We start from the raw sequence: 24,077 nt of genomic DNA on the forward strand, positions 1-24,077 counted from the left end.
CAGGAATGGGGCAGGTTTCACTGTTTCCTCAAAGAAACACAAGTCCTGTGACTAACCTGTGGGCAACTGTGACAACTAATAGGCAAAATGCTGCACCTTCTTGTTTGAAAAAGAAGAAAAGTTTGCATTTGCCTCTGTATGAAAATGCTGCATATTAGCCTCATCTAACTTTACGAGGTGCATTTTTCATGCTGTAAAGAAACTCTTCCGAACACCGTCATGTTCCTGAGATTTAGGAGATCTATACTTGAAACGCATGTTCAATTTGATCATTCTGTGCGTGTGAGGGAGGCTGCTTTTTGGATGTCATTTTATAATGTTAAAAAAAATAAAATGCCAATCTATTTACATGCTTTCTGCACTTCAACTTTGGAAGAAGTTGATAAGTCTCAGATATCTAATGCTATTGCGAGGGCCCGATACTGATTTCCGCATAAGCCATTTAGCCCACTTTCCACTTATGTTGGTGGATCTGTCAAACATAGGGAATCTCCATCTGTCCAGATTGGCCAGACAGAATAAACTGGAGACTGAGAAGCTTCTCCCTGTCACGACATGATGTCTGTATAATGTTCAGCTGTCATTCATATCAGATCAACAGTCTGTCCCTATGTCAGATGCACCAAATTCATAAGCAGACTTGTCAGCAGGAGCGTTTGTCACAGCGGGAATGTCCAGAGCCTTACGTCTATGTAATTGGCGTTTATGTAGTCAGAGTGAGGGTCCCCATCCAGCAGCTGCAATCTCACTCTTGAATGATCATCTGAAAGAAGGAAAGAAAAAAAAGTGACAGTAACGATAAAGAGGAGTTTCTAAGTGTTTTATCTGCTGATTCCTGCACATGGGTAATTGAACACTTGCAATAATAAAACATGAAAGAATATCACAGGTATTCCTGTTCCTACAAGCCCTTTCTTTTGTGTTTAAGATGTAACATTTAGATCCTTAGGTTACTGTTCATTCATACCCTGTGTTCATTAAATTCAGTGCTGTCACCATAATCCTTATAGAGCTTTTAGACTGCCCACAGACGTTGCTTGCTTTGGGGGTCTCGGGACAGATCTTTGCAGGATGTATCTCCATCCACAAAAGCCATCTTCAAGCCTCCCTGGCTTCCTCTGATCTATGGAAACTGAGGCAAGAGCTAAAACTGTCAAGATCAGGATAAAAATAAATAGGTCACGACAGAGATATAAAAGATTAAGGAGGGTAAAATGGCAAATGAAATCCTGCAAATAAGAAATGGGGCAACCCAGAAACCTGAAAGGAAATACCAAAGGAAATCAGAGCAACGTTCCTTTGTGCGACCCACAGAACTCACAGCAACAAAACAGCATCAAGGCAGTGTTAAAAAAGAAAAAAAATTAGAAATGTTCATGTTTTTGAGGATGTTCAAAGTTACTTTGGATAAGGCAATAAAATAACAGATATCAATCTTTTCACCTCCCAGCATGCTCTACAGTTCAGACGCAGAAAGGAACTACCCCCGCGGGCAGATTATGTCATGATTTTCCACCAAGGGAATATTTTGATCTTTCTCTGAAACAGCTGGTGCTGGGCTCTGTCAAAGGAGATACTCCGCGAGCTGGGCTGTTGAGCTGATTTGGTCTGGCAATCCCAGCACTGGTATGCAATTAATTGCACAACTGCTATCTAAGGGCCAGTTGCTTGGCAAAGGCTACGGAGTTACAGAGGTCACTGCTGGGCATGCTGGGTTCAGTTTTAAAGGATTTTTTAAGGTAGTATAATATAGAGTTAAGTTTATTTCCTCTCTACCAGCTCTGTAGACCCTAGCTCTCAGTCAGTAAAGCATTAATGTTTAGAAGCATTTTGCAAAATACAGGCCTAAGCATGATTTACATTCAATTAAAAAGAATTGTAGCAATGAAACATAAAAATACAAGGTGTGATTCTGCAATAACTCACTCAAAAAGGGTTTTAGTCACCACTTATTAAATGTAGAACCAGATAATAATTGTGAAGACAGATGTGCGTGCAGTTCTGAAAACCAAGATTTGGATAAACACTAAATTTTTATTCAGTTATGTAAAGCAATGATTCTCATACTCTGCTCATTCTTTGGGTGAGATTCTCACACCCAAAACCCACAGCCACGTTTCTGTATTTATCAAATCCCATATTTGCATTCAAAAAAGGTTATGCAGGTGAACCCATCAAAAGCTCTGTTATATTTGTATTAATAAATATAACCGTTGTAGATGCAGTGGAGGCAGGCATATTTCTCAGAGTGCTCATGTTGTTCCCAACTCTAGACAATTACCTGCGCTCAAGGCAACTGCACTAGGAGTTGCAGTAAATCATGTGGTTAGACAGACAACAAAAGAATTTATACTTAGAGCAATTCACAAAGACAGACAAAGAGCTGATTAAACCAGACATCCAGATGAAATACACAAAATCTCCCGTAGACAATTTCACACTTGCAATTCAAGGCAGGAAACTAAGGCTAGTTAAGAATCACACAGAATAAAAGCAAAGAAAAAAAAAAACCCTAGAGCTAACGGTTGGGAGGGGAATATTTACTAACTCCTCTTGTGATGCCACAATATAATAACCTTATGAAAGTCTTAACTTATTGCAACAATAGAAGTAACAAGTGATAAGACCAAAAATGACCCTAATGGCAGGAGAAAAGAATCTCAGGTTGATTTTTTGAGTGGGACAAAGACACTGTCTATGCACGGTGTGGAGATGAAGTGCTCTGAATAGCCCTCAAAGAAGAACCTGCCTCTCTTCATTTAATAGAACCAAACCCCCAAATTAAGTTTCAGCTCTTTGAACCACTCTTTAGTTAAAAACTTCAAATGGACAGGATGAATACCCCCGGAGGGAGCTAGATGTGAAAAGACCTGAGAAGGAGACTGCGGAAGAGGTCTGTGCATTTAAGACAATTATGGATAAAGAAAAGGTTCTCTGTAGCTGTAAAAAGTATTGTTGTTTTTGTCCCTTTAAGTCAAATAAACCATATTTGGTTTATTGACATTATTCTATCTGTGAAGAACAGTAATGGATGAAGAAATGACCACTGGAAATGGTGATTTTTTAAAAAAAGATGACATTCAGGTTTAGGTCCAATTATATTTTGGGATTGAATGAAAAATGCTTTTAGTCGAACATTGCTTCAGGAGGACAGAATTCACAATATTTTGCTGTGTAATTTACAAAAATGAGATTAATTCCTGTGGAAGATTTATTTCTCTTATGACTGTGAACAGTGCAGCAGAAAAAAACCCTGTGTATATGGTGAGCACACAAAATATTAATGATGTCTTAACGGTGCTTGAATCTTGTTCATAAGTTTAGGAGCACAGTCTGAATAAAAGTTCATGAAATAACTTACTTTGTAAATCCCTTTTTTCCCCTAAAAAAATTTTGAATTTATTTGGCTTTTTTTTTTTTTAATGGAAAGGGGCAAAACCCAATACAGCTTATTATGCTGCTAACAGTAATGATCTTGTACTTAGTTTTCTTCATCTATAGACTTTAAAGAACTTTTTAAAGAATAGCAAATGTCTTGACTATATCTTCTCCCAATGGTCAGAATTTATTTCTGATTCTGCACCCTCTTCACTGGACTACACTAGCCAAGGAGACTATGTATTTGGCACACTGAAATGAAAGTGTCGCTCAACTCTTCTGTAGATTTATCAGACATCGTATCACCGTGCGTTACAAATGGATTATAAGAAACTTTAAAAAAAGGAGGGACAAACAGAAGAAAAATTGCACGTCTGTAACATGCAGGACTGCAAAAAATGGACATATACTTTAACAAATGTATAAATTATTTTATTTCTCCCTGTTTACTATAGTCTGTACGCAAGCTAGAAGAACTCTCAATTTGTATGAAGAGTACTTTGACTGAAAATTTGTCTTAAAACAGACTTTAAAAATGACATGAATTTCACTGAAAAGCATTGTGCTCCCACAAAAATGTTATCATTTCAAACTTCTGTCAAAATTCCCATTAGTGATCATTTGAAATATCATTGCAATTTTTCCACATCTCATTTTGACACCAGCACTGGATTAATCTCACACAACTTTTGCCATCTAAATATTATTAACCTAGTCTAAACCGGCTGTCAAGGTTCCCCACACAGTTACTGGAGAAATACAGACATCTTTTGAAATTATTCAACCCAGTTCTGGTAGGAAAGGATGATTTGCCCTCCCAAGGCACACTGACCTCCTCTTTCTTTCCCTCCTGGTCCTGGACCGTGCCTTGAGAACTGGCTAACAGCGAGGTGTGAAATATCCACCCTCTCAGGATCACATACCATGGACACTGCACAGACAAGCAAGAGTTTAGGCACTACGGAAGAAACCGTGGAATAAAAATGCTTGCAAGACAAAAGATTTCTATTCTAAATCCAATACTGACATGTGGGGTTTTTTTTATTTTATGCATTATCCCTGTCCATGGCCAAGAAGCACATTCCACCTGCGTTTCAGCTAAGAGCTCCGTTAATCTCTCTCTGATGTTCATCTCTTCCACCACCAAATTCTCTGATCAATTCACAGTCTTCCAGCCCGAAGCATACGGTAGTCAAAGCATGAAGGAAATGAAGCAAATTTCTCTACTGTCTTTTGTCATCAACTCAATATTTTTTAATGGACCGTCACAAGACTTTAAAGCCAGTGGGAAGATGCTCCGCTGCAGATGGGAGGGTGTGTCTAAAGCAGCACCGGTTCGAGCACTCCTGTGAGTGCTGACCTCCTCCTGTAATATTATGCTCAGTAAAGGGAGAAAAGAAAGGGAAATAAAGTGCTCTCCTGTAAGTCGAAGCAAAACACAATCTTGTGTCTTTATATCCTTAGCTCTCACCTGAGAGTTTTTACTCTCTTATAATGTAATGGCTCTAAATCTGGACAAGATGGGGAGAAACAGAATAGAACCAAAGGTCCCATGTAGCTTCTGGATATTTTCTCTTCTCTGTAACGGGTTCAGCTCAACCCACAAAAGCTCAACATCCCTCCCGTAACAACCACTTGCTGATGTGCTTTGAAGGCCTCAATATCTAGGCCCTAAAGCAAATTTAAATCATTTTGCTTCAGCACATAAATGGATACACCACCTACCCTTGCCCCCTAAAGAAAAATCTTGCATCTCCACAACTGCCTTTGTGTTTACAGCTTTTGTACCCAAAGCACAGGAGCAAAGCTCATGGACTCTGATGATATAATAAAAAGTTCAAGTAGGGCAGCTTCTTCCAGCGTGGCAAATCTGTGCAATTACAGTGCATCTTTCCACCATCAACAGTGGATTTCTGTGGTCATACAGACCCCCAATCCACTCCTCAGCTTTTCCTTTTCTCTAAAAAACATACCAGTGTTGCAGATTGAATGGAACACTAAAAAGCCAGGGTCTAAAGCATGGGAGAGCTTAGAGCTCTCTTGCATCTCCTCTCCATGAGCAGATTAGCCTCATCTGCAGTTTTGGTTTGCAAATGTAAGAACAGCAGATGTTGGGGCTGGCAGTAAGACCTCGGCTTTCATAGAGAGGCACGACGTTAATACAGCCCTGGGAAAGCAGTGAGCTGAGAAAAACAGTCCTGTAAGTGTACTATTACCCAGAAGGCCATAAAGACAAGATCTAATCTGCTGTGATTCACTGAGCAATGCTACTTATTGCAAGAGTTTGCAAACGCACATTTTAACAAAAGTCTTGGAAGCAGTTACAAAAGTTAGATCAAAACCTGACTTTTCAATCCACTCCCCAAAAGGCATGGGATATCTTGTTCCAGGAGTGATGAAATGGCAACTGTGATTAAATAAATAACGTTAATTGCCATCTGCAGCCTTTTACCAAATAAACTGGTAGAAGCAATCAGTGCATACTCTGGGTTTAACAGCAATTACCATTCTCGTACAACAAAGCAGCTAAGGGTATAATCGTTTTCCACCTCCCCTCCTCTGCTCAGGCTTTTGCACAGTTTGTACCCACTGAGCACAATTCGTTTTCATGATCTGCCCAGAGGGAACCACTCTCCTGCTATTCTCAGCTCTGCTATCAATTCTCTGTTCTGGATCCTGTCATTGCTTTTACTCAGGGAAGTTGCCCAACGTCACCTATCAGTAGGGTCTGGCTCAAGGCTTAGCCAGTGACACCACTGCTAATTTCCCAGTGTTTTTACAAAATGTCTGATGAATGATATGCTCCTTCCTCAGGCATCCTCCCTTCTCTCTCCCTAGCCTCTTCAAAGTAAAGCAAGGATCTCACTCCATTTTATAAGTTTTTATTGCACATTACTAAATTCTCCTTGCTGTCTTTTAGAAGAGCTGTTGTCTCCTCCTCAAACTTTGTTCTGATATATATTCAAAGCGAAGAAAACCCACTCAACTTTGTTATTTACCTTCCACTCTTCTTCATCCTTCTTCTCTTTCACTACCTTGCTTTCTTTCTCTATGCCTTTCCACCCTCTCAATCTCATTCTGAGATCTTTCCCAACAGCCCTCAAACCTGAGCTTCTCTTATACTTTATACTGCAGACACTTCTTCCTTAGCTTTGATTACATTTTGCATTCCCTTATTCAAGAACATTAGCTCCTATCTGTATTGCTACTGTATTTATATTTATAGCTAAAAAGGCTAACATCACTCTTCGTTAGACAACAATTCATCTTTGTGAACACCCTCCCTTTAGATAATACCCCATTTATCTTCCTCGATTTTGCTTCCTTAATTTCTTCTCACATTTCACTTGGAGTTCAACGTTTTCTTTGTGGCCACCTTCAACATAAATTAGATGGTAGCTATCACACACAGTCTTGTCTCTTTTCACCTCCACTTTTAAATTATGTCAAACGCTTCCTCAAAATCGTACAGAGAAACAAAGAGTCTTTCACATTTCCTTCCCTATATCATGCTACAGCACTTCCATCTTCAATCCAGTGTGTAGTTGTTATAGGTGGATGATCCATCTGTCTTAAACTAATTTAATCTAAGCTAATTGTATAGACAGGTAAATTGAACCTCTGTCGGGAGGTATCTCTCTTTGCCACTAGGAACACAGGAAACTTACAGCAAGGTGGAGCTTTTAGGCAGCTGAAGGTCAGGGAGATGATTTTCACGCTAACTGTAATACACCAGTACTATCACTTCCATTTTCCACATGGAGAAACAAAGATTGAGGGAACTGGTGACCTGCTCACAACCAACACAGAAAGCCAGCAGCAGACGTGGGATCAGATCAGGGCTCACAAACTTCTGATCTTCATTTCCAGATTTCTTCATGTTTACCTTGGGGTCCCTGAACTGAGCTGTTCTATGTCATTCCCCCAAAACAGTTACATGAATCATTTCTTTCAATTCTTAAAAGAAAGAGAGGAGTAGTTACATGTGAGATGACCTTTCTTTGTGGCCAAGGGTTTTTTTTAATTCTTTAGTAAAGTCTGTTTGTTCTACAGGAGATACATATTTAACCTGAGAAAAAATACAGTACTAAATATATCACTCAGTGTGACTTAATTTTGCTCTTATAGCATTCTATAGATTTATCCAGTCATGAAAATCTATGGCACATTCATATTCTTATATAGCACATTTATATTCTTATTTCTTGTTCTGATGCTCTCAGGCTTGGCTTCTCCAACTTCATGCTGCGGAGCAGCCCTTAAAAAGAATTACTTCTCACACCTCCTTTTCCCAGTCATTATAAGGAATAATGAAACACTGGGGTAAGCTGCCTGGAGAGCTCGTGGGAAGCTCAACCTTGGAGATCATTAGGAAGAGGCTTCACAAATATCTGATAAAAAAGACAGAGGTGAATCTAGTCCTGACTTGGAGAATAAAGCTGACCTAAGTGGTTTTATGGAGTCCTTCACTGCCCTGCAGTCTGTGATGTATCAATATTCCTATAACATCAACAGTAACTGGTTATTGAAAGAAGTAAAACTAAGAAGCTTTAGTGCATTTTCCGCTGCCTTATTGCGATTCTGAGGCAGAATCTAAGCTTGTCCCACACATCAAACCAGCTCTCTGGGGACAAGCAGCGACTGCTCCACTGGCTACTGACCACAAGGAAGGAGAAAATCTGATCTCTGATCCATATCTAAAAATCTGATGTATCTGCATCTCCTTTTGTGTTCCCATTCATGGCACTGAAAGCTCCAGGTTATGTAGTAAAAATTGACAGAAAATAGGCATCATCACCCACTGAGAAAATCTGACAAAAGGATTTAGCCCTTAAATTACAAACATTAAAAACAAAACAAGGTAGATAGAAAATGTGTAAAAAAAAAAACCAAAACAAAAAAATGTGTAAAAAACCAAAAAACAATGAAAAAACACAAAATAAAATCAGAAACACAGCCTGTAACAAACATTGAACTACTGAATGCTCAGCACTGTAAGCCAGCTTTTAGTGAGATTCTGAAGCACACCCTTTTCCACAGAATGCATATAAAACCTTACAGAAAGCTCAGTTTAATGGGAATTTACACCTACAGGAGATTATGTTTCCATATCTGTTCTTATTGCGGTTTTCGTCTTCCTTGGCTGTATCCCAGGATGCAGTCTGCCCCTCGGGTAGTGCCTGCAAAATAAACAACAGTGGAGTGTTTATAAAAATCTGGCCAATGCCTTCAGGTGGATTAAGATGACTGAGCAGGGCAAAAATAAAGGTGCTGCATAATTCAGTAGTCAACCAAGCAAACAGCTCTTCGTGAGGAAAGGGCACATCCACTAATGCAAAAAGCAGAGCTTGGTGCAGACCATTTGCATCTCTTGGCGTCTGCCAGCAAAGAATCATTTTCCTCCTGCTACTTTAGATCTAAAAGGATCAGGGGAATTTGTTTCTGGCTGCACAGTCACAGGTTAACCTCATTTCCCCTGCAGAACAGGGTTTGTGGAGATCTCACATACATACGCTTCCGAGAAAACCCAGATGGCTGAAACATAGTGCTCAATCTTTCATATTTAAGTTGCAAACAGGTACAGTGGTTTCACCTATTTCTATATTAACAATGGGGTGATGCAATACAAACCACTAGCTGGTTTTCTTTGGGGAAAAATAAAAAAAGCTCAGGGTTTTGGATCATGTGCAAGGAAGAGAGGCAAAAGGAGGTAAAACATACTCATGAAGTATGAAATAAATAGTCATTTTTGTAAAATCTGCTCTTTCAGTTGAGAAAGGATGGAGTAAGGAAACTGCCAGCACACAGCGCTACCCTACCCTATAGCTTGGTCCTATAACTATTCTGAGCACACTCAAATGAGCCACTTTCCCCTTTAGACACGTCCAGGAAGGATTTTTCAAGACAAAGCCAGGAATACGGCAGTTGCGATGGGATCTGGCTGAAGGATGGTCTTGCCTGCCTTAGAAGATGGCCCGGACTGCCTGGAAGCAGGATGATCCCTCTCCCTGTCTCAGGACGCTCGGGGAAGTCAGCACAGGCAGATGAAAGCAGCAGGCACAGCAGTGCTTTCTGCTGCAACAGCAACGGCACCAGCTCGCCGGGTATCACTGGCATCACAACTGGACACAAAGCCACGATCTTCAAACCGCTGGTGTCGGCTGCAGCCTTCAGTTGTGCCGAAAACACAGGTGAGGAGAACAGCTCCCACTGAATCGCCTCTCTAGACCTGCCTCCTCCAAGATCGACTCCCTAACATGATCCTACGTTACTAAAAACAACAGCAACATTATAAATTGTATTACTTATGGTCCCCAGGGAATTAGAGGGGTTTTATACCACAATAATTGTAGAATCACATCTGCCTTAGCTACCAGTGGGTACCTTGACACAGCTGTGCTAGAAAATGGATTTATATTCACCTTCAAAAACCATCCAGGTCTATTGCAGTGTCTGAATGCAGTAGCAGAGAGACACAATTATTAGAATCTACAACACTGACATTACAATTAAACTTAATATGAGCAAACCCCTGGCAGACCAGATCATTGCGAATTTCCCCCAAAGGAGTTCCAGGACAGAAAATGTAAGGCACAGCAGCACTGCCATGAGCACTGCTGACAAAAGACAGGGACAGAGAGTTCCTATTCAAAAGCCCAGGAGAAAGAGTAATAACTCTGTAATTGGTGAGGGCTTTGATCACACATACATTTCCTTTACAGACAGCTGTTTCCAAATAGCAGCTCATCTCCTGAGCAAAAACAACTCAACCAACAAACCCACACACAGCAAAAAAATCCCCGAGCAAAAGAAAAGAGGTGAGGAAGGTTCATTTTCATCTTCAAAGACTAAGGAAAAAGGTGCCTTATTTTTCCACTAATATCAAATTACAGCAGATTGACCAGAGAATGGCAACAATCATTAGATATCTAATCATAGCCATCTGAAAAGGAAAAGAAAAAGAAAAGAAGAAGAAGAGGGGGAAGAAGAAGAAGAAAAAGGAAAAGGAAAAGGAAAAAAAGAAAATCCTTTCTCATGACTTCCACATGGGAGAAGCTATCTTGGCCAAAGAAAATACATTCAGGTCCAATAAATCCCTTTTCAACAAACCCTATCCCTTCATGTGATTTGAACAGGAAATTCTCTATTGAAATTGATGTTTTTATATTTGCCTGATATAGCCTCCAAAGATTTAAGAGTCCAGGATTTTTCACATCATTCAATACCAAGGAAATCTCTGCTTGTCACAGAACTCTCCATCTCCAAAGAGAGGAAGCACAGCTCTGGTTGGCGAGGACAAACTGCCTTTGCAGAGGTGTGCCTTATAGCCCTACTTTTATACACACCAGGTGAACAAATTGGAGTCACTGCATGTACACGGGTGGTACAGCGCAAGTAATTTTTCTGGGAGATCACTGAAAACGCAGCACCAAGAATTGAAACCATGTTAGAAATATAAAGGCAAAAATATAAATTATAATTCAGTTGCATCCAGAAAAAGAGGAGCATCCCTAATGTTTTGTTCATACAATAAGTATCTCTGTAATAGCAAAAAGGGTTAATATGTCTGCTTCTCTCTGCATTATCAGCAATGGTAAATCAGGATAGATCACTCAGGCATCAGTATTTGATCCACATTTCACAGGAAATGCTTCCCCTTCTTTCTTTGATTTAACAACTGCAAACTTTCAGTGTTCAAAAATGTGGACTTGATTTTCAGGCTTTTCTTACTTTTCCTCTTTCAGAGAAGTTTTGTAAAATTTGTACTGAAATATCTTCCCAGTAGTGGAACTTCTGTTACAATGATGCTTTTTAAATTAAATTGATCTAATTTTTATCTGAAATTACAAGGACAGACCTCTAAAAGTCAGCTTCATCTCAATCAGGCGTTCTAAACAACATAGCCCAAACATAGCTAAAGTGTTCACATTAAATTGAGGCTTACTGCAAGCCAATTTAAATTTCCAATGGATGCATTTAGTTAGTTTGCTGTTTGTTTTTAATTTAAATACAAAAACTTGAATCATTCATTTGTGCTGATCTGCCCCAATGCTGCAGTATTGCTGCCAAAGGCAACAACATCAATTAAAAGCCTTGCTGCTCATCTCAGAGCCTGCCACAGAGTCCTGGCCCTCTCCCTGCAGCCACGACCTTCTCAGCAGTGGTGGCAAAACTGTTCCCACAACTCTGCTGTGACCCAGGGTTAAAAACTGCTTTGGATAAAAAAAAAAGACCTGAAAAGAAATATTTCAGCCAGTTCAGTTCTCCATTCCCGCTCATAGCAAAGCCTTAAGCTAACATTGTCCAGGGACAGCATCTACGGTAACACCGTGCTGCCAAACATCTTGCAATGTCACCTCGCGGCCTGAACCACAGGATCTATTCTTTTGACCAGAGAGAAGATGTGTAGGCAGCCAGAAATGAAAGGGTTAAAATCCAGAGGTGACTTCAATAAGCTGAAGACTCTCAATACGAAGATGCTTGAGGAAGGAACCACAAAATCCAAAGTAACTAAACAGCCTCTGTAATGCAGCACGAGAATGTACTTTAGTGACATCCTAAATCATAATGGAAAATGAGTTTGGATACTTAAGCTCATTATCTCCTTAGCCAGTAATTGGTGCTCACACTAAGTCTGTGGGACCAGTCCCGCAGCGCACAACAAATCAGGGCTGCTACGTTCTGGAACAGGAACAGGTGACATTTAAACGTGTCCCGTTTAAACGTTTACGGCTATGCCTAATCCCAAATAGTGCTATCTACCTCCAGTGCCAGTGATATATTTTTCTCTTGTGGTCTACTCCTTTTATTGCCAAACAGAAGCAGCAGCCAAAAAGGCCCAAAGTCACACTTTGGCCTCAGGTGCAGCAGGCACACCCAAAATAACACCCACATGGCAAGTGCTGACAGATTCCCACGTTCACACGCACACAGTTATCATCCATTTCACACCGGCGGTGACACCACTTACACAACCACAGCCTGCTTTTCGTCTCAGCGTGGAGTTACGTGCAAGATGCGAGCACCAGAAATATCTTTCTAGATGCCCTTGGTAAAACACGCTGCCTGTGCTCTGATGGTCTGTAGGTGAAGGCATACTTTAAACAAATATCAAATGCAATTTCCAGGTTACTCAGTGGAGATGAGAATGTACGAAGATAAGAGATTGTCATGTGTGACTGATACACTCCGTTCAAAGTGATTTTTCATGAGAGTAAAATTATTTGGTAACATGTCACTAAATAGGCTGTAGTCTATGCTATCAATTCGCAAAGTAGAAAGTCAGCTCCTTAGAAGAAAAAACATATTTGGATGTGGCACTGATATTAGTGTATGAAAACACAATTTAAAAGAGACATCAAATTGTTTTTTAAGATTTTATCAACCATTCTGCAAAGCGTTTTGCAAAGCCAGTTTTGCAGCTGTGTGTTCCTCCAGATTCCAGTCTGAGACACCACTCTCAGCCAACCTGAGCCTCCTACCTTCCAGGAGTTATAACACTCGTTGGCATGCTCCCCGCATTTGTGGTATTGCCGGTGGTGGCCGAGAGCTATTTGGAGCTGAAATGCTGCCTGCATCCCATGCTCTGAAAACCAAATTCCACCACTGAAAATGACTGCTACTTCAGGCAATTACTTCTGATTGAAGGGTAGAACAGCACATGTGATTTTAGAGCTTATGGCATTCTCCAGGCTATTTCTTGTAAAGAAAGGAATTATGCAAATCTATATAATGTCATCATCATTATATACGTATGTAGATAGCACTTTCTGGGAAAGGCAGAACTTGTGGAGCTGAAAGTTGCATTGACATTTTTCATGCTAATGTGTTATTTTGATAATTACATATATGCCAGCACCTGTTTTCTTCTTGAACGTGAAGAACTAGATCTTAGGGCATCTGTAATTGAGCTGAATGTAGTTTTGGGTACTATTCATGGAAATGGAGGCCAAGGGGGGGCTAAGTAAATCTCCTAAGAGAATTATTACCCTTTTTCAATATTAAACAGAGCTCTTTATATTGATAGTTTAATTAGCATACTTGATTGTGGGGCATGAGTGACTAGACCTGGTTAACATACAGTTACCAGAAACATTTGTTATGACAGTCTTTGATGCCATCTGATTAAAAAAATACTCCCTGGTGACAACCAGGAAAAGATTGCCTCTCAATTACAGCAAAACCCAGCATCAACGATACAAACCCCATGGACTCTTACTTGCAGGGTGGAAAAGTGAGCTGTTTTCATTAAGTAACTTATTTTTCACAGCTGTTAGGTTATTTTTAAGTAGTTTTAATGCCACTATGCATATTAATTGCTTATTGCCTTCCCACAAGCTTACTACATTCATTATAATTATCGCTTGCTAGAGCAAAGTCTCACATATGTTTGATGCTATTTCCTTCTTCTGTTCTCTCTGCTCTAAATGTATATTCCTCTTCCAACTCCTCCCCAATGTCATGTTTCTTCTTGTCTTTTGGATTACATTCCTGGTCATTCCAGCTTGGGGGGAAGAGGTGGCAGGAGGAGGGCTACTTTCACTTTTGCGGTTTATTCTTTGCTTCCCTCCTCACATGGAGTTGGAAGAGTACATCAGTCGAACATAGTCTGAGCATACTGGAAAACTCCACCTTCTTTTAAGCTACACAAGGTTCCTACTTTTGCCTTTACAATGCTGCATTCAGGTCATTATGCTGTGATTTAATTTGATCAATTGTTACAGAGTATTTGAAACTCCCAAAAAACTCAAACAAAACCTTTTCCTTTTCTTCAAGCCTGGCTTGCACTATTGTCAACGAAAGCACATCAATAAATAAGGGACTGTGGGACTCCAGGTCCTACACTGAGTTCAGCACCTGTTAAATATTTACTCTCTGACCTTTATGGGAGAGAGGGCACATGCTAATGGATGAGCACAATGTCGTTATCTTACTGCTGTAGTAAACAACTTTTCTTTGTACTAGAGGGCCATCAAAGATTGCTAGTGCTGTAAAATCCTACCCTCATAAACAGAAATAAGATGGAGAAAGGAAAGGATTAAGAGGGTAAGCTAATTAAGGAAAAGCAGCTCTTAAAAACCGTTATCCTCCCCTCCCAAGCATCTATCCTTTGTGAGTGCAACTTCTCTACTCATTCATGTGAGTGAAGGTTCCTCTCACCTCATACTCCTCTTTAAATCCATAGCCCTGTCCTCGCTTCATCTGGGTGATGTGCTGCAGCAGGTCGGCCACTCGGATGGCTGGCTGGAACTGCCCCCGGGAGTAGGACATTTCCACCGGCTCGCAGCTCCGATACGGGTGGGTCTGGATAGTCAGGGTTGGTTGGGTCATCTCTCCATGGCTACTGTCTGTTTTAAAGACAGGGAGGCAAAACAAGCTTTCACCTATCTGGTATTTCCACTCTCATTCTTGCGCTGTTTGTTTATTTGTTTCTCCACCACCCCATAGGTTGGTGCAGGCAAAAAAGAAATAAGTAGGAAACACAAACTTGCCTACAGCTGCCTAGAAAGACTAAATCACACTCGAGTATTTTTTGTGTCAAGGACATAAACCCAAAGAGATGGCAACAGAGTAAAGAGCCAATCAGGCTAACGAGGATACAGCACATAGAGCGAAGCAGCACATTTTGTAAGGGTAAGCTCTGCATAACAACTCCAGTCGAATTACATACCTTTCTTCACAAACCTGCAAAGAACATGACTGAAAGATACATACAGATGAGCAAGATGTTCAAGAGGGATTTGGGGTGTAGAATATGAGATAACTGAAAGGGGCCCAAGTTAAGAGCACACAAATTATTAGCATTTCAAATAAGCCACACAGGATGTTAGAGGCAAATCAAACTGCTCTGCTAGTTCAGGCCTTTGTATGTCTATTTGTATGTCTATTACAAAGATGTAATATTATCAGAAAGAATAAACCAGCATAAATATATAGTTACCTTGCATGCAGAGACTTAAATTTCAGATACATAAACCTAACAGAATTAGTTTCTTTTTGAAAGAAATGGATTAAAAAAAATCTCTATCACTATGCAGATGGGATTGTAACCTCTAATATCCCCAGCACAACACATATACACAACAAATTTTTCCTGGTGAACTAATAGAAAAGAGCTTAAATAACCAAACAAGTGACTGTTACAACAGTTATTTTTAACAACAGAAACTCAGACTAGATGAAAAATTTAGTTTCTTATCTACTAGAGTTGACCAAATTTAAATAGTTGGCCAAATCAATTTTTTCCTATGATTACAGGCACCTGAGCTGCTTGGATTCTTTCGCACATACAGACCTTAACAGTCTGCATCAATTCTTTCTGGTCTTACCCCAAACCAAGCTATTAGCAAACAGAAAATACATCTCCCTCAGCCTGTTCATAAAAAAACCCTTAAGACTGCATACACAAAGACTTGTTTCTTACAGAAAGCTTACTGACAAAGAGCCTAAACACTATCCCTTGCCAGCAATACTGCAGTCATGTTTTTGAAGGGATAAAGAATAAATAAATCAAATTGCAATTTCAGGGTGGTTTTCGTGAGGCAGAAATATGGCCGGAGTGCTATTGTAAGCATTGCTATCCTTGAGAAATCACCATGGAGTTTTGATCAGAAGCAGTCCGGATCTCTGCCGTTGTCCCTCACTGCAAAGTTGGGTAGGAGCAGACAGATGAGGACATTAGACTGCCTTCCCAGCAGCTGGCAAACCAACGACATGACAAAACACAACAAATAATGCCTTAGCTGCTTTACTGTTATATTAGGGGGAAGATATCAAGACAGGCAAACGCTCTGTTTTGAAGTTGCAGGTCTATGAGGAGGAGAAAGGAATGCCAGCAGTGGACACTGCTGCAGGGCAAGTTGATCTCCAGTGTGAGTTAAATAAGTCTGGTTGTTGAATTATCAGAGATACTGAACACATCTTGCTTCTTCTGAAATAAATTAGCACAAAGTGATCATCTGCTCCGAAGATTAGGCTACTGAATTTAAGGTTTTCTGAATCCCAGGTTCTCATAAACACAGTCACATTCCCAGGACGCTCAGAGATTTACAGAGCTATGGCTCCAGCAAAGCAATCCTCAGATACAAAATGTGAATAAATTTGGGATTTAAGGAAGAGTAACATCCAAAGCATTTGTATAATCATCCCTAATGCTCCGACTAATGACAGTGTGAGAACTCTGAACAGAGGGAATTTCAAGGCTTATTAATTCCCCTAGTTGGATTTGCTTTCCCAGTGCATCTTTCCTCCCCTATTCCCTATTAACCTCCTGTAATGGAGAGGAGAAGATTTTTATTGCGGACCATTTCCAACAGACGTACTATGCTTAATTTTCCGTCATTAGGTTTAATACAAACCCAATTTCACAATTGGCTTCTCTGAGGAACCTACAAGTAATGCCACATTTTTATCAGCCCCAATTAAAAAACATTACGATATCCCTATTCGAGAGGGAGTCTTAAAACTAATGTGCAGTTCTAGTGGTAATACAGTAAGGGCACACGCAGAGCACATGCTACTTGTAAAATGTAGCTCAGATCACTCAGCTCCTTTGCAGGCAATTATTAATTTCTCTCTTCATCAGATCCTTTAATTCTGGTATACGTGGCGCTCTGCTCAGAGAGAAGCATCATAGGGAGAGGTAAAAGCCAGAAAAGTGGTGCTCCCTCCTTTCCAGAATAACTTCCCTCAAAGTAGGTGCCCGTGTTATGAATCTGGAACTCAAAGAAGCTGCTCAGCAGAAAGAAGGATCTGACTCTGGCCTTTGAGTTTATAGTGACAACTGTGCTTCTGGTCTCTTTGGTCAGACAGATAAAAAATGGTACAAAACCCACACTCTTGCACAGCATGGTCCATGGCACCACACCATTTGCATCACACCCAGCCAAGTGCTTCTGCTTAAAAAAAAAAAGTGTCACACAATCTGGGTCATCCTACTCTCAACTGAATGACACACAGAGCTGAAATTAGGCAGAAGATCACCTCCTCTGCACATCCGTGACCAACACATCCTGAATGGCCTCTGTGCTACCTGAAAGAAAACCCAAGCCCGACATTTGCAGCAGCTCAGGGCGGCTGTCAGTTATTCCCACCAGCATTTTATCTGGGCCAAGGAAAGAGTGGAGGGGCTTTTATGGAGACAAATTGCTATGTACAAAGCGAGCCTAGCATTCCTAAGTTCTGCTAATAAAGCCTGATGCACTAAACATTGTTCCTTCTCCGTCTAATCACACCATGAGCCTGAACCTAAGCATGGTTAATGAGGCGCTCACGCAAGGCACGACACCTTCTCTCAAGATGTGCTGTTTACAGCAATTTTGTGAACAATTCAAGATGCAGGTTGGAAGGGAGGTAGCAGCAAACTGATCTTTCACTAAGACAATCAACCAAAAGAGTCTTTGGAGGGCTTGCCATCAGGCATTGCTTTTCCTGCATGTTGCACCTATAAACAACATCTCATTCCTTTTGGCACTGTTATTACTGGAAAAGACAACAAAAAATACCAGCCTCTCAGCAAAGTCAGACTTCTGCTTTAATTGTTCCACTAAAGGCAAATCACAGCAATTTTCCATAGTCCCTTCTCTCTGTCCCCTTCGCACAAACATGCCCCTATTCCCTTGCAAATGAGGATGAGTTTGTAGGACAAATTGGCCAAGTCTTTCACTAAAGTTTTGGCAGTGCCTCCAAAGCATGTGTGCCTTTCATGAGTTTTCAGTGAGAATAGCAAATCAAGAAAATAGTTGTGGGTTGGTTTTTTTTTTCTTTGAAAGATGCTGGAAATAATTCACTCATACTCAGAAACTACTAAACATACAGAATTGCGCATCAGGGTTTTTTTGATTATATTTCATACACGCATCTTATTTCTAGTCATACGTCCTCATTTTGTTGATAGGAACACATACCAGCATATGTCATTGCACACCAAAGATGGAGTACAGTTCCAAGAAATAATCCAAATTAAAACATTTCAAGAGATGGTGATTCCATTCTGACCCCAAAATTTGTGGCAATGGTTAATTACTCTTGCTGTCTAAACATTTCTTCACTGCAATTTGATTTTGCTTAGCTTCAACTTGCAGGCACTGAATCTTATTATACCTTCTGTTAGATTAAAGAGTCCTCTGAGCATTTGAAATCTTGACCCATGCAGGCACCGATCAAATCACTTCTTCAGTTTCTCTTTGATAAAGTAAATCAATTGAGAGCTTCTGAAGTCTCATTAGGGCAAGACTGTTCTGGGCTCCGCTTCCTTCCTAGAACCATAGCCAATTTTCCACAATTCTTTTTGTGCAGCTGTAAATAAAACAGGTATTCTGCATGTTGCTGGAAACATGCTGTTTGGAAGTGGATCATTTCTAATATCATCAGCTGCAATAGCAAAATGTGTTGTCAGCTTGTTTGTTAACCCTTTTTAGTGCAACACTCTTACTCCCCATACTAAGATGGCTGTTGCCAACACAGATATTTTGAATTCTGGAAGCTGGCAGTTTCATTATCAGCCTAAGAGTTCACAGAATACCCCGGAATTTTGTATAAGATGTTAAATCAACGATTCACTGACTCTCACATAACTGGCCCGATTAGGAAACTCTTCAGGCATCTCAGCTTATCTGTTTAGGGTGTAACTGCAAATAATCAAATTTAACAATGTTGACTCCACTTTTAATATTCACAAACTCGCCTTGCTTATGAAATGGTTCTTCTTGTGACTCTCTTCTTTGCTGGCAAAATAGTCATGAGCTTGCTGAAGTAAACTCTGAGGTCTTTCTCTGCCAAGAGAAATGTAATGGAGTCCAGCGTGCAGGGGAAAGCTGAAGCAGAGGCCAGCCAGGTGGCATCTTTCCTCATTTGATGAGTAACCCTGAGGGGGAGATATTATTGCCTGCCTGCTGCTACACCACCTTGTATTATATACTTTTGTTGCTACCCAGACAAGTAAAATAAATATGTCTCCCTCCGCAGAAAAACTGAAAAACTTCTCCGTAGACGTCACAGATAAGATGAAGAGCAGCTGGGAAATTAGATTCCAGCCTGGAAGTGGCTCTGTATGATCAGACCCCTGTGCAACGTCCCAGTACGGCCGCTGGGAGGGGACCTGCTCACCCGGAGCACTTTCAGGGATTAAAACTCTACATCCTTTTACAAATGTTATCTTGTTTCATAAACATAGTTTTGTTACTCTGGGAGACAGATATCGGGACACAGAGTATGATGTTGCCTTCTGACCAGAAAGCTAACCTATGCCTCAGACAACTAAAAGCAATGCTGAACTGATGTGCCATCTTGTATACGTAGAGAAGTTTCTTTCAAAACTTTTGCTTCAATATCCATGAATTCCTTCTGTGTCTGAAATGACAGGCCTATCATCTCTGTGTATATTTTTATTCTCTTAGCCTTGGCAAGTGTGTAACACAGTAAGACATCCTTTGCACAAAATAAATTATATTTTGAGTGGTGTTTGTGATGGATTTAATTACACACATATCCAGTCTCTCTACACTAGAGTAAGGGTTGTCAATTATTTGACATCTTCCAAGGATGACTACAGCATGGCTAATATCTCTTCCCCTTACACTAGGGATATGGTACAAGCTGGTAAATTTAATTTGCTTTTTTGTGTGCATCAAGGCTTTATTATGTGATAAATATCCAGCTATATATGCTATATACAATACAAACAGTGGTATGGGAAACCAAAGTCAAAACATCATTTGTCTAATGATACCAGCTGAGCTATAAAAAGGCACGTTCCTTAACAAAAAGCCTTCTGACACCAGGTTTGACAGAGAGCGGAGGACGCATCTTTCATTTCAAAGGCTATGAAGAAGCCACATGTGCATAATAATAAAAAAAAAGCTGGAGAAAGTAATTTTCTCTAGATTCTAAAGAGATTTTTAAGAATCGCTTGGTGAACACCTCACACAACTGTATTCTAACCTTAAAAAAAAACTATTATATACATTTTTTTCATCAATTAGCATAGAAGAAAATCCCCTTAAAGATGTAAGGAAGATGCTTTGGTGAGGTGGGCTAAGACTTGGGACTATGGGGTACATGTGTAACAGCGCAGCTCTTCAAATGCGTGGACCTCACCAAGTTAAATCTTTCTTTGCCTCCTTGGTGAAAAGAGGCTGTCCGGTCTACCTACCTTACAGAGCAATTCACTAGTTACAGCTGAAAAGCTATTGGCAACTTCAAAACAGCACACAAAATTAGAATTCATTAAAGACTGGAAGAGAGAGTTTTCCAAGCTACCTGATCATCTGCAGGCAGAAAGAAATGTAAGAGAAATTCTGCTCAAGTAACAGCCTACAAGGGCATGCACCTCCATTGCTCATCCTGCTGCAGGCCCCCATTAGCCCAGTGAACTGACGTGAAAGCCTCTCCCACAGCTCCTTAGGGGCTGGCATGGCCTGGGAAGTTACAGATACAGCTGAACAGATCGAGCCATTGATTTTCAAACTTCCATTGCATAAAAATAACTCATCCCACAATTTAAAAAGCTAGTAATGGTGACATTTGCTAATGCAGCAATATCAGCTTCTTAATATCTTTTCAGTTCTTCAAGCATTAGGTTGTGGATATACCCACAGCACATTGATTAGGCATGGGCAAAACTACTCCAAGCTACAGAAGACTGAAATTCAGGGCAAATTTCTATGTCTAAGCACAAGCCAGTTTTTGTGTGAGACTTCATGACAGCGAGCTTTCTCTGCTTGTTCCACCCATTTGCAAGGAACTACAAGGCACTGTAGTCCTCATCCTCTCTGAAGGGCAGCGACTCTTGTTGTTAGGATCCTCTTCAATATTTGAAATGAGAACAAGGGAAAATGTCCTTACACACTGCCGGGAGATGTTGATGAATGCAGGGTAAGGACGTGCTGGTTCCCCTGAAGAGACTGCCCTGATGACATCTGCTGAACATCTTTGAGAGCTGCTGGCCATGCACATTTTCTCCAAAAACAACCTCTAAGGTTGTACTACCTCCTGTTCAGGCTTTACAGTACTGGTACAATATGGGACTTACTGAAGTATTAAAAATAGGGAGATCTACCTCCTTTATTTGTTAGTATTAAATATTCACTTCCCTAGTGAAGACACTTTCACAAAACATTTAAATCCAGATTTGTCTACAACTGGGAGAGAAAATTACGGAGCTAAAAACATGCATTACATGAAACAGTATTAATCAAGCACAGGATAGGGTAAAGGCAAAACCAAAATCCCCTATATCTTACTATCAACAAATCATGTCACAGCCAAGCCTAGGGAGTCATCCACTATTGCAGACACAGAACATTTATTAGCAGAAGGCATAACAGATGGGAACAAATAGCACTGAACTGCAGGTAGTGCCCAAAGACAGATATTGGTAGTGGGATGACTGATGCCCTTTTTAAGATCTCTTTTTCTTTCCTAGGAATGAATATTAATAAACATCAAAAAATAAACTTGTTTTGCTCATACACCACCATCCAACGTCTGGTTAATCTGTCCGAGAAGCCAGAATGCCAAGGTTTTAATTTGTCTTCAAGTCACAATATAGAAATTTCTTCAATGCTAAGGGCTGCTTCACAGCACCTGTGGCTGTTAAATTCAGGTGGAACTGGGGGGGGGTTACCAGTCTGTGTAAATCATGTCTTGAAAGTGCTCTGTATTTAACTTCCCATGTGTAAAACAGGGATATTGATCCTTACTCAGATATAGTGGTTAGTAGAAGTTAAGCTTGAAAGACTTTTGAATATATAAGTACAAGACCAGTTTAATTCCTATTTCCTCTTTTTCCTCTGTAAAATGTGGGATTTTGAAAGTTTTGGGCGCTTTTTTGGCTTTTGCTTTCCCATGAGACGTACAGATTGAATCTGTCCATTGCACCTTGAACTTCAGATTATGCAGTGTGCAGTTCACAACTTAATTCTCACTATCGGGACAGAGGTGGGAAAATAGGTCCCTCAAATGAGGGTCCAGTTTTCACAGATGCTGAGTACCAGACTGAGAGCAGCTTGACATCTTCCAGCAAACTGCAGGTCTGGGCCCTGTTTCTAAAGTATAGCCAAAAGATTTATCTTTAGACTTTTCTATTGACAACACTGAGTCTCTGGGAAGTGAGAACAAACCTTCTGGAAAAAGGACTCCTTTCCTTCTCCACCTTGTTAAAAGAGGGCTCATTCATTGCCGTCAGCATTTTGATAGATAGCAGGATAAATGCATGTATTGTGGCAGTCCCTCCAAGCCTCTGTGCCCAGGCTGTTAGTCTGTAAGCCAAGGCACTTAAGCGATTGGTTGTAATTTCTTGCTGGTCTAACTGTGGGCTTTTCAACAAGCTCAGAGTAATGTTTAAAGCGGCCACGGTAGATTACTGTGTCTGGAAGCGAACATTTACTGTAGATAATCCAAAATGACAGGTCTGATAAATACCACCGGTTAGATTCTGATCAACCACACATCATCTTTCTGATTCATAGTGGAGGAATTGCCTTCTTCAAATTCCACGTGCAGGCAGCATCCTTCAGGGAGAGCCTGAAGTTGTAGGCTGTTATTACTCACTTCCAAGGGTACTCCTCCAGTAAGTTTCTGGATAACTTCTTTTATCAGCTAACAGTTTCTGCCAATTTTGCTGTCTCTGTTAACTTACTGTAAAAACGTATTCTTTTTAAAAATCCAAAAGCTAAGAGCTGCACATTGGATGCTTTATTTATCATCTGAACAAGAAAAGCTAATTTTCAGAGATGTTGAACACTAGCAGCCAGAGAACAGCCTCTGCCTCTAAGAACCTGCCTTTTTGTTATCCTCTCAAACCCATACCAAACTGCTTGAATATTTAGCATGTAACTCTCAGCATACACACAATGGGGTGGCGCCGCTTGCCCGAACCCAGCCTCTGATTTCTCTGGATAACCTTTATACTTGCGACTAAGTCCATAATTGTCAGCTCCCACCTGCTTCGGACACGCAAATCCTCACTGATATTCATAAGCCTTGAGGCACACCTAGCTGAGCCTCACTCACAGGACAAGGGGTAATGGTTTTAAACTAAAAGAGGGTAGATTCAGACTAGATATAAGGAAGACATTTTTTACACTGAGGGTGGTGAAGCACTGGAAGGGGTTGCCCAGAGAGGCGGTGGAGGCCCCATCCCCAGAACCATCCCAGGCCAGGTTGGACGGGGCTCTGAGCACCCTGCTCTGGTTAAAGCTGTCCCTGGCACTGCAGGGGTTGGGCTGGGGGAGCTCTAAAGGGCCCTTCCAACCCAAACCATCCTATGATTCTATGCCAGCTGCATAGGCACAACCACCTATGTGAGTCAAAACTAAGCCAAAGGCAATATAGTGCATGGGAATTTGGCCCAGAATGTCAAATCCCATTCACAAAAAGAAACAACAAATACTTGATAGAACTCCTAAACCTTAATTTTTGAACTGTTCTTTCCTCTAAAAAAATTAAAATATCAATTAATAACAATAACAAAGCATGAGTAAAACAAAAGGCTTTCCAATTAACACAACACATGACCACAGGATTAATTATGATTTTGGAGCCCAGTAACTTAACAGTGCTCTCTGAGTTATTTTCAAGACGCAATGAATGTGTTTGCTCTGCAATGAAGTGCCGTACACCATACCTGTCTTCTTACCTAACAGCGTGGTCGATGGAACAGTGTCTGATGATACTTTGAGATGGAATTCCGTTCACCC

The 24,077-nt window shown here is 40.6% G+C and overlaps 1 protein-coding gene across 1 annotated transcript in view; it reads right to left on the reverse strand.

The window, feature by feature from the left end:
• Positions 1 to 24,077, reverse strand: part of PTPRT (protein tyrosine phosphatase receptor type T) — a 339,432-nt gene that overhangs the window by 23,228 nt on the left and 292,127 nt on the right. Inside the window, exons 19-22 of the mRNA XM_075721369.1 lie at positions 24,017 to 24,052; positions 14,539 to 14,726; positions 8,471 to 8,558; positions 687 to 763 (exon numbers count right to left, since the gene is read on the reverse strand). Coding sequence (XP_075577484.1) covers positions 687 to 763; positions 8,471 to 8,558; positions 14,539 to 14,726; positions 24,017 to 24,052 — 389 coding nt within the window. The remainder of the gene's footprint in view (positions 1 to 686; positions 764 to 8,470; positions 8,559 to 14,538; positions 14,727 to 24,016; positions 24,053 to 24,077) is intronic.

The sequence above is a fragment of the Pelecanus crispus genome, chromosome 14, assembly GCF_030463565.1.
Source record: "Pelecanus crispus isolate bPelCri1 chromosome 14, bPelCri1.pri, whole genome shotgun sequence".
Taxonomy (NCBI): domain Eukaryota; kingdom Metazoa; phylum Chordata; class Aves; order Pelecaniformes; family Pelecanidae; genus Pelecanus; species Pelecanus crispus.